Source organism: Gallus gallus, chromosome 4 (genome assembly GCF_016699485.2).
Source record: "Gallus gallus isolate bGalGal1 chromosome 4, bGalGal1.mat.broiler.GRCg7b, whole genome shotgun sequence".
Taxonomy (NCBI): domain Eukaryota; kingdom Metazoa; phylum Chordata; class Aves; order Galliformes; family Phasianidae; genus Gallus; species Gallus gallus.
In genome coordinates this window covers 55778519-55792829 of record NC_052535.1, presented here as the reverse complement: position 1 = coordinate 55792829, position 14311 = coordinate 55778519, and the positions used below count along the sequence as shown (strand labels likewise).

The window sequence follows — 14311 nt, the reverse complement described above, 5'->3', positions numbered from 1 at the left end:
AACCTGTCTGCTGATGTAATGCTCTTGTTTCTCATTTCAGCTATGAAGCCGTACACTTCAGTTTTCATCCTCCTGTGGAGCGCTGTTGGGATAGCGAGGGCTGCCAAAATTGTTGTTGTGCCGCCAATTATGTTTGAAAGCCATCTTTATATTTTCAAGACTCTGGCCTCAGCCTTGCATGACCAAGGTCACCAGACAGTGTTTCTCCTCTCTGAGGGCAGAGAGATTCCTCCATCTAATCACTATAGACTTAAGCGCTACCCAGGGATCTTTAACAGCAGCACATCGGATGACTTTCTCCAGTCCAAGATGAGGAGTATCTTCTCTGGGAGACTGACGGCCCTGGAACTGTTCGACATCCTGGACCACTATTCGAAGAACTGTGACATGATTGTTGGCAACCAAAACCTCATGCATGCCCTGAAACAGGAAAAATTTGACCTGCTCCTGGTAGATCCCAATGAGATGTGTGGATTTGTTATAGCTCACCTTTTAGGGGTTAAGTATGCCGTCTTTTCCACTGGCCTCTGGTACCCAGCAGAAGTGGGTGCTCCAGCTCCCCTCTCTTATGTTCCAGAATTTAACTCACTACTTACAGATCGCATGAACCTATTTGAGAGGATGAAAAATACTTTTGTGTATGTTATTTCAAGATTTGGAGTCAGCTTTTTGGTTCTGCCAAAATATGAAAGGATAATGCAGAAACACAAGGTTCTGCCAGAACGATCTATGTATGACTTGGTTCACGGATCCAGCCTGTGGATGCTTTGTACTGATATAGCGCTGGAGTTTCCAAGACCAACGCTACCGAATGTTGTTTATGTGGGAGGAATCCTAACCAAACCGGCCAGCCCTCTGCCAGAAGTAAGGTTTGCTGAGCTTAAAGTAATTTCTGCGGTACCTGTTTGACCTCATATGATGAGTGACGGTTTTTAAGCAGTGAATTTCAAGTGGGATCTAGTATCTTGAAATTTTAAAACTTGATTTGTTGCTGCTCAGTGGAATATACCCTTGAAGTAACTGGAATTGGCTTGAGGCAGGGAGAGAAACCGAGATGCAAACTCAGAATGAGACTTTTGAGGTTGCAGGAAGTATTCTTCTTTGGAGTTAAGTGCTTAATTGTACGGTAGAGGAAAAAAGCAGTGCACACTACTTTGAAAATTACATCGGTGACTTTTAACCAAATGTGGATTAAAACAGGAATGAACAGGTGAATAAGCTTATACTTAACTAAGCCTATTGATAGGTTATGCCATCTTTAATTTCATGGTATTAATGTTTTTATGGAGTTTGCTTCCTTTGGTTTGGTAGGTAAAAATGGCTTTAAAACTAGGTGTACGTGAATAAAATGTGTAAAGGTGATCACATGGAGATTTTCTGAGTTGCCATAATAAACACCAGGGCTGTATTCAGGTACAGATTTTTACAGTGCACTCGTTTACCATCAGGTACCGAGTTTCAGGCTGACATGGTAATAGCGTGGATGGATTGACTCCGGAAATCCTGACTGCATAGATTAATAATTAAGCTTGATTAATTCAGTGTACCATGTGGTCTTGATACCTGATAGCCAAGAATGCCTTTGTTGAGCAACACAATAGTGAGTGGGCAGGCAGAACAAAATTTCATAGAAAATCATGTCACTTACACGTCTGCTTTTGTACATAAACAAATTGATCTTGAATTGGAGATGACTAGTAATAGACATAGGTAGGTAGAGCTCTAGCACTCAACAAAACTTGGCTGCTTCTAAAAATGTCTCATTCAGACTTCACTACTTGTGCTTTTTGCATGAAACCTACCAGGTCTGCTTTTAATCTTTTTTTCTTAATTATTATTATTATTTTTTTTCCCCTTGAGAAATAGCCTTGGAAGGCTGTTTTTTCTTCCTTACACCGTCAGTGTTCTGACCTAACGATGCGCTTTTTCATCAACTTGGGAAATATCTGACAATTCTCTGCTTTATGCTGCAGGGTTTGGAATGCTGTACCAATTCCTTTATTTCCCTCCTGTCCAGCTCAGCTGTAAATGTACTTGAGCTGGATTAGAGCAAGCACTTGCCAGGGCTTTCTGAACATGCTAGAGCTTGTCTGATGGTATTCTACTTTCTGATGCGTCCTCACAAAGGCTTGCAAGTAGCCTGGCTGTCTAATGTCAGCACAGATTAGGATGTTTCTGTAGGTAGCCTAACTTGCACAGGAAAGATAAACGCTCTAATGAGAATTCAGGAGTAAGGAGCTGCTGGAGATAGCAGACAGACCTTGCAAAAAGAGTTCTGTTTTAGGGTAATACTGTGTCTCCACTTATGGCACTGTCACTGCCTATATCTCTTCGTAATGTCACAGAAGGATACAAGTGCATTCTGTCATTGTTTGGGGTGAAAAAGTTTAGGTTAAGGAACATGATATTTTTACGTGGCTTTTATTTGATGATGGTTCCCGTAACAGCTCACCTGTTACTTTTGTAAGTTAACAAAACAGCACTTCTTTTGATATACTCCACCCATATATAGATGTTTATGTTTAGAAAGTGTCTGACTAGTGCGCGTACAAACATATCCTAAGAAAACAGACTAAAGGTAGTCTTTTTCTGTCTTAACAAAGTGCAGCCATAGTCTTCCCAGGAAGACCTTGCTGGCTGGATTGAATTTCTGTTTGTTCATTTTCCAAACTGATATTTTATTGTTCTGTAAGAAGAAAAATATCTTTCTGTTGCACGATGAATTTGGGTACTGTACTAGCACTGGCTTTTGATCTCCATGGATTGGTCTTCAAGGTAATAGCCTAACAGTCACCAAAGCAAGTAGATATTTTCTTTTCTATAAAATGAAATGGAAGAAAGTGAAAGGAACAGTTTTATTTTCCTCTTTTGCTTGACGGATATGCATATGCATGTATGACAGTGTTTATACACCTGTATATACACACACAGAAAACAGACCATTCCAGAAGGTTAAAAAAAATTTTACTCTGGAATAATGAATGCTAATCTGCTGCAGAGCTGCTTCACTTGCGGATGCTGACCTGAAAAGGATGCTGCCTCAGGAGCTGACTTTAAGCCACAGGGCTGGTGCTGCTCAGAAGATGGTGATTATGAGAAGGAGGGATGTGTGGCTGGTGACAGCTGTCTGTGTGTAGGCCTCGTCTGCTTTGTTAGCTGGAGAAGTTCTAGGGAAAAAGTAGTCTGTGTTTCCAAGTTGAAATTCACACACAATGCAATACCAAATCTTCTTCATAAAACTGCAGCAGGCTCTTGATCCCTTAGGCTGCAGGGGGAGGTGCCAAGCCTTTTCTTGGGAGTGCTGGCCTTCAGGTGGGGGTATCCAGCCTGCTATTCCTGGGGCCAGGTGTCCCCTCTGGAGCTCCAGGGCCTGCTGCTTGTACTATGGAAAAAGAAAGAAAATATTGTTGTTCTCCTTAGCAACTATCACAATTCCAAAATGAAACTGAAAAGCTCTAGTTTTCAGGTAATAAGGCCTTAAAAAGAAAAGGAGTGGAGTAGTAGTGGAACAGTCCATTAGGAAAACAAAGGTCAGGGCCTTTTGAACAGCCACAGTACTTCTGCTGTTTGATTCAGGTGGGCACTGTAGCTTTGTTGTGCTCAGACCTTGCACCTGGCCTTTCCCTATAATGTCTTCAAAGGAAAGTTGTAACGTTTTTAAAGTAGTACATAGCAGAAAGTACTGAATGTCCATGTCACAGAAGAGGAGGGGACCTAATTCTCTCTTTGCTTTGTTTAATCTATGTTAATATTTTTATTCAGGTTTGTGGAATGGTTGTGTAAATCTCACAGTTGCCCCCATATGGTTCATGCTGGCTTGGTTTGTGAAATATTTTTGGTACGTGTAAACCAGATGCATTTTTGGTGGGTGCTGAACTGGCAGTTTTATTTTACGTGGATACTTGAAGTGTAACAGGAAACATAAGGGTCCTTTTGGACAGCTTTACTTTACATGTTTCATAGGGACGCACTGGCGAATGTCCAGAGTAAAGGTAGCCAAGCTTCTGGACCACTCACAGGGTAGGTACAGAGCCAAATATGTTCCTGCTGTGCTGGTATGGTGCTTGGGTACGGGCAGCCTGGAGTCCCCGTGGGAGCAATCTGTTCACTACGCACATCACACGTCATGTGGAGGAAACTGGACTTGTAGGATATGTCTTTGTTGCTGTTCAGAGATTAGAAAGCAGCATCATGCAGTTACTTCAAGTAGTGGGCATGAGTTTTAGTGCATGCTGAGCTCTGTAGTAATTGCAGCTGCGGTCTACCATACATAGCTGTGGTGTGCAGCCTGCAAACTTTGGGTTGATTGCAGTGTGCCCCGACACCTCAAAACATCAGCCTCTTATCTGCCTTTTGCTTTCCCCCCGAGGAAGTGCCAGGAAAAAAAAAAGAGAGAGAGAGAGAGAGAGAAAAGTGAGTCTGTTAATGTGACTGTACCTATTATACATAAATGAATAAAAACTTGCCCATGGATAGCAAAGAGTCCAGGGTTTCTATAGATAACTGTGAAAACAGTGTATTTTGAATTGGTCGGGGATAATACACAGCCTTAAAGGATTAGAAGTTGGAGGCAGAACAAATATCACTCTCAGAGGGTCATCGCTGACTTCAACTTGTTAGTGCATGGTGTCACCTGAGAGCATTTTCTAGTTAGCTGACAGTGGCAATTAAAAAGTAAACTGCTCTTTTGCCTCTTTCATATCACACTTCTCCAGAGGGATCCTATTAAGCTGGATGAAAGTGGCATTTACTATAACACCTTTTAAGAAACAATGGGGAGACTTCTACTGTGGCATTTGTATCTTGAGAGTAGGTTGATACCTAGTTAGGCATTAATCAGCCTGATAAGATACGTCCTTGAATAAGGGTAGAAATGAGGTGGCTCTTGGAGGCAGCAGCGCTGGGAAATGCCAACTCTGTTGTGAGGGAGGGGCAAAGGGTGCTGAAAACAAGCAGGAGCTTTGCTGGAGGAAGAGAAAGCAAACGTTGTTTTGGAAGACTTGTTTAAATCCATTAGTTATACAGGCACACTTGAATGTTCATTGAATCCCACAGTTTGGATACAGTTGTACTTGAAGTTATCTGTATTAGCGTCTATGGAAAAAATCAAACTAAAATCAGGCATGCCCTCTGAAATGTGAGTTGAGCTTTTCTTTCTTCATATCTGCGCAGCTTTTAAAGTTTCATAACTTCCTCTCTGTAATATCCTGCTTTTCTTCAGTGCTGATCTTGAGGACTTCTTTTGCACTGAATGCTGTTTACTGTTGCTATGAAAAGAGAAACAAAGGTCAGTTTGTTTTTAATTCTTTCTAACCTGAGTAGACTAAATTTTCACTGCAAACCAGAATGCTCACATTTCAGAAGTAAAAGCTAGCCTTTCAGTCCCAGTTGTCATCAAGTCGTAATTACAGTAACTTATTCGCTCTTCTCTGAAGATCTCTTATCTAATCTTGCTATTGAATAGATCGAGATCTGTATAACAAATTGATGCCTTTGAAATGTCTTTGCTAAAAAGTTTCATTTTTTTTCAAGTATCGCAGACAGTTGCTTATTTAGACTAGCATTTGCTGGCACTTCTATTTACTTACCTCTAAAATTTAGTGGGGGAGTAAGGAGAAATTCCTTAGATCAGATTTTTATTTCATTCAAATTAAAGGACGCTTTCTGTAAGCTCTTGCAAAATGTAGCAGTAGATTGTTGCATGTTGCATAGCACCCATCTCTTTTTTTTTTTTTTTAAGTTCTGAGAGAAAAGATCTCAGCTCCTTTTGATAATAGATTTCTGATGATGTGAAGCAATTCTGGAGCTTTTTCAAAATGTATATTATTATTAAGCTAGGGAGACCAGAAGCCTTTTAAGGATGTCAAAGATTATGGGGCACTACATAAATTCTGTACTGCACTACATAATCATATTTTAGCCTTGGAATACGTTTCCAAATCCAGCTTTCTTACCATGGACTATTGAACCTCTGCTACACAAGGAAACATCGTCTGAGGTCCTCAGAAAAATGCCTTTTTCCTGTCATGGTCTCCAGTCTCAGATGCTCCAGTATTGTTAGGTTGACGACTATCTATTCCAGCTATACTGATGTATTTCAAATTCGGAAAGAAATGTAATTTAGCATGCACCTGTATTGGAAGAGAAAGGGAAGAGGATGCCGGGGTCATTTTGGAAAAGTTAAGTATTTCCAGTATGCTTAGGAAGGAGGTGCTCTGAGTACGTAAGCTGGCATCCAGCACTCAGATGAGCAAACATTGAGCCTCCTGAGGACACTGGGAACAGAAGGCCACGTTCTTGGCCATCAGTGATTCTGTGCTGTCCAGCAAAAATCAAGTTCTCTTGGTTCATAGGTAGTCATACAACATGTTTTTTTTTATTTAGCTCAAATGATTGAATGGGATGGAAGTGGAGAATGCAAGGTCCAGAACTTGGGTGTTGCATAAGTCAAATTCTCAGAGCTAAAAGCATCAGAAAGGGTTTGACTCTATCCTTTATTGAAAGAAAAGGTTAGTGTAAGTTATTGCAATAAAAAGCTTTTCTGATCTAAAATGTTCTAATTCATTTTTGTACTGAAGTGTACAAATTAATAACATCTACTCTGGTAATGTGTGTGAGTTCCAGGTGCAAGTTTGTCAGACTAATGCTGTATGTGGGGCAATTAATGAGCTAGTTGTATTTCTGCTTGTTACAATTCCTAACATCATGTAGAGAAATGACAGGTAAGATCTTGTTACCAAATGCGTGTCTTTTCTTCAGTATTTGGAACATGCATCAGTTTGAATGCTGTGTTTGAATAGTTAGGGGTGTTCAGAGCTGACATTGAAGAGCTGCAAGCCTAATTATTAATGTTATTGATTTGAAAAATCTTGTCTGGTGTCAATGTTGCTTAAAAGTTATTCAGGTAAAACGGATGCATTGTGTTCAGCTAATAACCTGCATGGGCATTTATTTGCCCTGCTGCTGGTTAGGTTTTGGGTGACAGCCATCCTTGAGGGCAGTGGAATGTCTGAGGCTGCAGCAGGGTCACTTGTAGGGGTTGGTGGCATCTGAGGGAGGAGGAAGGGCACTGTCACCCATGGTTTCACTGCCCCCAGTGTTCTTTTAGCAGCTTAGAGTAGGGGATGCATAACCTTTTCAGGATTGTGGTTTCAGACGTTTTTATCTGATCTTTTGAAGAGCACTAAGCAAATTACTAATATGTCTTCAGCTTCTCATTGGCATCCAACAGCCAAATAATGCTGTTAATTGCTGACCTGTGCAAATAATGCTCTTTAAAAACTTCTTTTCAGGGGATCTTCATGTGTGCCTGAGACTTGGTGTACGGAAGGTTTTTTGTTGTCCAAGTTCAGCATATTTACGACTGAAATTCGCGAGCATATTTTACGTCCTAAAATAATGAAGTATTTCATAGCCTGGCTCAGCAATCCTGGCAGTGCACTCTTTTCTTTCTTTCTCCAGGGAGATGAACAGGGCAGTGAGAAATTCTTTGGACAAAACCACTACTTTTGGGGAAGATTGTCCGAATTATCTTGCGTAGCCAGTGACAGGATAAGCAGTTCCTAGGTTCTGAAGACAGGAAAACACTGATCTGTGTATCACCTGTGTGATGGTTTTTTAGGTCACGAAAACACTTGGGTACCTGGCTGATGCTGTCCCAATTTATGTTGCTCTGGTGCCTATGTGCTGAAAGCTGCTGTGCCGTGGTGTGTGCTGGCAGCCTGTGCTGCATCCTGGCTGGCGTTGTGAGACCCTGGGGGATCAGAGGTCTGGAGAGAGATGACAACAGGGAATTGCTTTAGCGAAGACCAGTCTAATGCTTGATCCCTGTTGATACTGCTTATGCAAAGGTGGTGTTGGGGAAGTATGTGGGGCCTTCTGAAGAGCAGCTGCATCACCCCAACCAGCTGGAAATAGGGGGGGGGGGGGGTTATTAAAGGATCACAGATCCTACCACTTAAACACAGACTTAGAAGCCAGCTGATCTTAAGCCTGTTAAAGAAGGGTTGATGACTGACTACCTATATATACGCGACACACACACACACACATATATATGTATATATGCATGCATATATTTTTAAAAAGAGAGAGGAGAGGATAGAGGGAAAAGCTATTCAACCTGAACGAGAAGTGAGTAACCACTTGTCATTATCAAGTCAAAGCTGCAGGTTAAAGTTGGCTCTCTTGCTATCTGCAGAGTGCAGATGTTGTACTGGAGCAGTGGAGAATGAAATGGCTTGCCTAAATTACTGTACAGTGCAGATTTACGGACAAGTTTATAGGACAGTAGCTGTAGTGTGAAGGCCTAGATGTAAAATTCAGCTTTTCATCAATTTTCTTGTCCCTGTAGTTGTTGAAATGTAGTCTGACCTAATGTCCTACAGATGGAGTAAGTAAAAACAGTTATCTGTATTAAAACAAAAAACAAAACCCTTCTTCTTAAACAGCTTTTCTACTACATATTCAACTCCTGACATTATGGGAGGCTTGCCATAACCTTGGTTTGCATGTAATAATTATTTCTGTGCATGCTTACATGTTCTAGAGGATGGTGTACTTAGGAATATGAGTAGTTTGTTCATTTTTTAAGAGGAAAAAAAAAAAGCCTGCTTCTGTGTTAGTGCCAACAATATTTTTAATTGGAACCCTGGATTTAAGGACGCCATTATTGTAGCTGCTCTGTCAGTATGCAGTCATTTTGATAACCTCTCTTGAAGGGCAAGCTTCTTGTTTTCAACTGCCTTTCTTCCATTCATTTGTAAAGCAAGGTTGCTTTCCCAGGGCATTTGCCAAAGGCCTGGTGAGTAATGGATTTTTGACGAATAGTGTTGCATCAGGGAAGTACTTGCACAGCAGTTTCTGGTTGACCTCTAGTTTTAGGTAGACTGTTCTCAGAGGCTTCATTGGATATGCTGTAACTCTAGAGCGGGCAGACAAAAGACAAAGGCTTGTGGTGCTGTGTTTTGTAATGGTGTTTGGAGTTTGAAATTCATTCCTCTTCAAAGTTAAATGCTCTTAAACATTCTTTTGGTATTGGTCATCAAATAAGAAAAGGCAGTAGAGGTCAAGGATGATAAAATGCAACATTCTAGACATTGAAAAGTTTCATGAGGTGTTTTAAAACATACTTTTCAGTGTGTTTTTGATGAGGCAAACAGGCAGTGTATAAATTAGTGAGAAACTGTAGGAAGACACTGAATGTGTTTTCTAGCAGGGCTGAATCTGTGCCTAATTCTATTGGAGGAGCACTTTGTTATCGACAGAGTTCTTAGATAATGTGTGCCAGTGGAGCGCTTAACGCTGCTCAGAGACCTTGCAAGAAGCAGTTCAGAGGTTATGTTCTATTTTGTGACTGGGAATGTTAGAATATCTTACAGATAGCTCTAGACAGCAAGAAATAGAGGAGTTGAGTCTGATGCTATAACCTGAATATGTTTTCTTTTATACCTCAAGTATTGTTTTTGGAATTGTCTTAGTCACTCTGAGATATATCAGCTTCTTATCAGCTTGGTACATGGTGCAGGTCAGCCAGCATCAGTGTATCTAGGGAAGATAGATAAAAAGCTTATTGAGAATTTGCCATAAAAAATGACCTTTTCAGTTTCGTTTTTCGAAGTTTCAGTTTTAATTCAGACAGAAAGAATGAAGGGAGAGGAGAGAGGGACAGAACTGAAAGATTAAGCTCAGTTCTGCGTTCCCAATAGAGAAGTGGGTGATGGGCAGCAACTTGTATCTGAGGAAAGAATCTGTGATTAATTGAGAAGCAAAGGAGTGATCTTCTTCTTGTTGGGAAGAGCATGGCAGGTGTTAGTTGAACTGAGCCTGGTGTTACAGAACAGTGCAGATCCTGATACAGTGGAACCAGCATGCTTTTAAAAGACAGGAATTTTGCTAGCTGAAAAATAACCTTCAGCATGTTGTGGAGATGAGCCAAGGGCTGTGGCTTAGCCAGCTGGCAGCTGGATGTGTGGAGTCAGGGCACCGCGAGCTGTCCCGGTCACTGCAGTCTGGTGCTCGCGGCAGCGCCTCATGTCCTCTGCTCCGCACTGGAGATACTGCAATGGGCTGTTAAGTGACAGGCGAACTAATGGCAAGTCAAGCCAAACATCAAGCTTTGCCTAAAGTCATGATGCTTCTCTGGCTTTACCCAGACGGGCACATTATTTTGTAGCCTTCGGGTGATGTGACAGGACCCTGTTTACTGAGTGACAGTAAAGGTCATATAATTTGCATGTAAGTGCTGCTCTGAAAGCAGGGTCTCCTATTTTATGATGTTGGCCCACAACGTCAGAAGCGGATGTTGGTGGTATGGCGGTAGAGGCTGAACCTTCCCACCAGTATTCCATTCCATGTTGTTGCCATGTGGCAGATTGGCAGCAGAGGTGCAGTGTGACAGAATGGTGTCTGACATGGAAGCGTGCACGAAGGCAAGAGTTGTTGAATTCCTCCATGCAGAAAAAATGGCACCCGCTGACATTGATGGCTTCTGAAGGTTTCTAGAGACCAGGCTGTGCATGTGAGCACAGTGAGGCAGTAGGTGGTGCGTTTCAGCTGTGACAGTAGAGATGGTGGGTCGCCTCCACTGGTGCAGACAGTGCTGCGCACAGGCTCTTGTTCACCGTAGGTGAAAGTGCACAGCTAATGGTGGCAATGATGTTGAAAATAGTGTTTTGTAGCTAAGAACTTGCTCTATCAAATAATGTTATGGTGCTCTTTGTATGTATTGAGGTTTCCATGGAAGCAAATAGGAGGCATTAATTCTGGTGTGACCTTCATGCGTGGCCTTTAACTACCTCTGCTGACACAGTGTTTTTTTAATAAAATATGAAGTTAAAACGTATTAATACAGTATTTAAAGACCACTTATGAGAAAAGTACGATGTAGAAGATGTCAGAAAAGTTGTCACTAAAAAAAAAAACTGTGTACCTTTCTGTTCATTTACCATTATCTCGTTTGTAAAGACCGCTTCACAGAGCTGTTTTATTTATTTATTTTGAAATAGATCTGGTTTTGTCTGCCCTGAGCAGCGTTCTGCAGCAGAAGTTGCATAGCGCGCCTGTGCTCCCCATTGGAGGGTGGTGGTTTGCAACCATCTTCAAAGAACAGACATTTGTGCTATTGCACATTTGAATCGAGCAGCTGAACAGGGAAAGCTTCGATTATTAAACCGGGTTATGTTTGTACTTGTGTACTTTGTTTATCTGAAGCAAAGCTCAGTATTAGGCACCACTGGTTACTGCCAGCTGGGTCCTCACTCTATAGTCACAGCTGTGCATTTAGCATCCAAGCCTGCTAAGAATAGCTAATTAGCAAACCAAACAGAACAAAGCTCACATAGTGGGGTCGGCACAATGGCATTCCTGTCTGAGAATGGTAAAAAGATTATTTTATTTGATTTATTTATTTCCCCCATCCCCCATCCTGCCTATAGAAGAACGTAGATCAATAAGTGCTTATATTCTCCCTATGCAGGCACAAGGGAGAACTTAAATAAAAGACCGATCTATATGCAAAATCCCTCACCCTTCATAATGTGGTGTCTTAGAGAAATGATTGTGCACAGCCAGCTGAACTCAGAGAAGAGAACAAGGCAAGGTCGTAATAGCAGCTCCTGTGCTAAGCTCTGACTGCAATAAATACTGCTAGCATTGAAAAAGCAGCAGCCTGATCAGGTAGTCTGTGTGTGGCATATGTGAGTAACACGAGGGAGTGCTGTAAAAGCAAATGTGTAATGCCTGAAAGGGGTGAATTGGGCACAAGGCCAGTTGGTTACTGCGTGAAAGCCTCTTACCTGCAGAAGGAGGGGAGCAGAAAGGGGATGCTGACCAACTGCCTTTTATTTGGTCTGTGCCAGTGCTGTACCTTCTTGTGATGCCCATAGGAGTTTAACTAGCATCTTATGTGGGATATAATCAAAAGTGGTTTGGTACCTCCTTGTGATACCAGGATCAGGCAGTCATCATAAGGAAAACCGGAGATCTGACTCGACTGGTAGGGAACTTCAAAAGGAGGTTCACCATCAGAGTCCCTTCTCTGTTTTGCCCAAACTGTTTTAGTGCCTGACTTTCCTGATTTGCCCAAACAATACGAGTTTTCATGAATGTGAACATGAAGACAGACAGACCTGACAGGATTTGGCACAGTGTTGTAATTGGGACACATGTAAGTGTTTTTGTACCGTTGCACGTGTTGAATTTAATCACTTAAGTAAAGATGGTAATCAGTAAATGTATTTATTAGATGATGATCTTTTGTTGAGTATATAAAAGACAAAGCTGTAGTTGGAAGAGAACCAACATTCAGTTGGAAGATTTAGTTCAAAATTCAGTCCCAGAACCAAACACTCGCTAGAGTAGCTGACCTGACAGCCTTCTGCTGTTTCATGTGAGCTGAGCTCCCCCTCGCTCGTGCTGTGCCTGGCAGAGGCACCAGTGGCCCCGTAGGAGTGGTGTCCAGTGAGGCATCCCAGCTTGTCCTGTGTGTGAGCCTCTCTGCTGCCCACTGAGGAAGCCTGGGCAGGGCGGCCCGCCTCACGGAAGTGCTTTCTGTGGATCTCTCTCCAGTCCTGGATTTTTCCGCTGTTTGTTTCTGTTTTTTCCCAGAAGCTGTTTGTATCTTCTGGAAAGTCCCAGTACGCATCTGTGTGTCTAAATTATTAACATCAGCTTCTCTTTTAGTGATCATACCATTAAAACCCCCAACATTTCTCTTCAACTGGAAATTACATAAGTGCCTGATGGAAGTTTTTTGAAATTACATTCAGAACTGACTGCCATATTTTCTGTTCTCAAGTTCTTCACAGTTTGGGGGTTAGAACTGCTGGGACTTTGATTCCTAGTCCAGAATGGGGAAAACAAGGTCTGTATCTCAAAACTTCTGGTCACTTGTTCAGGTTGCCTTAGTGAAGGAAATGTCAGCAGTTGCTGACTGGGCTAGGACTGCAATATTTCTCGTGCCTGATTTAGTCTCAAACTGAATTTACAGCGAATCTGAACGTCACTTAAACTGGGCAAAATGAAGTGGCTTTCGTGCTGCAAGTGAGGAGCTGTAAAATGCTGCCTGAATAAAAAACACGGTTTTTAACAAAGGCGGGTCCAGTGACTCACTCTGGCTCTATTTTCATATGGTGCATAATTAAATTAGAGAGAATGTGCTGGAGGACAGGAGTGTAAGTGGACTTAAAAGAAGAAATAACTAAGTTCACACTGGGTAAGCCTAGTTATCTGTGAAGCTATTTAGTGTACAGAGTGGTGATTTCATTGAATTCTAGTGTAGGTCAGTGTTTTTTTTATGTGACTGCCAGTCCTAAGAGCTCAGTAACTGGTGACTAACTTGGTGCGTGTGTTCCTTCTCTCCAGATGAATGCAAAGCTGGTTTCTCTGGTTTCTGTTCTTGATCTCTTGACACTGATGGTTGGAGTGCTAGGGCTCATGGTCTAAGTCAATAAAAAGGCAGAAAGGCAACTCAAGAATGGAGTGGTAAGATATGCTGGAATTTTAAGCGGGAGAAAGAGTTCTACTGCATCAGCATAGTTTCTTCTGTGATTCAGGTTTTGCAAGATTAGAGCAAAACAAAAGTTTTGAGCTACTAATCCTGCATCGCTCATTGCTGTGTGCTTTGCAAAGTAAATATTAGGGAAGTGTATGCACGAATTTAGTGCATAGCTATAGTAATAAAGGTGGTAAAGTATTCAGTCTATTTCATGTGCCAAGATCGTACTCTGCTTTTTTAATTCTAATACCTGTATATTTTATAGGCTACATAAAGAACAGGGAAGTACAAAATATGGTGAGCCTTGTACCATGATGCAGCTTATTATAGCAGGACATTCAAGTGATTCTGCAACCGAAGGTTTATTAACACTGCTCACTTAGGTTCAGATCTGCTAGATCTTTAAAAGTCTCAAGAAATAGGTATAGAAAGTTAAAGGAACCTGAGAGTTTGTAGACTCCTCCAGATCACTAACTCGTGGCTTTGCAAAGAGGAAATATTGGTTCCCCTGTTCTCCATTTCCTCATTTTTACCCTGACTCTTGCCTTTTCAGCACTGTTTAGTGATCCTATTTAATTATTGCTATGTTATGCCAGAAATTATACAAATATATGCAAGGAGAACCTTTGTTCTGACAAGTCTGCAGTTCGTTTTCCGCAGCTCCTGCACAGCGGTGATTTCAGCACCCCTCTGGGGAAGCAGATTGCAAAGAGGCTGCAGATCAGGAGGCAGGCAAGCAATTCCTCTTACTACCAGCATGAAGTAGGGCTTAAGTAAAATGCAGACAAATTTGAATGGAAGAAGAACTTCTAGTTG

General features: G+C 41.7%; 1 protein-coding gene across 9 annotated transcripts in view; it reads left to right on the top strand.

Annotated features, from left to right (window-relative positions):
* Positions 1-14311, top strand: part of UGT8 (UDP glycosyltransferase 8) — a 46708-nt gene that overhangs the window by 19473 nt on the left and 12924 nt on the right. For all 9 annotated transcript variants that reach the window (XM_046939823.1, NM_204204.2, XM_046939826.1 and 6 more), the window contains one exon: positions 41-864. In XM_046939823.1, the coding sequence (XP_046795779.1) occupies positions 43-864 (822 nt within the window). In that variant the 5' untranslated portion in view covers positions 41-42. The remainder of the gene's footprint in view (positions 1-40; positions 865-14311) is intronic.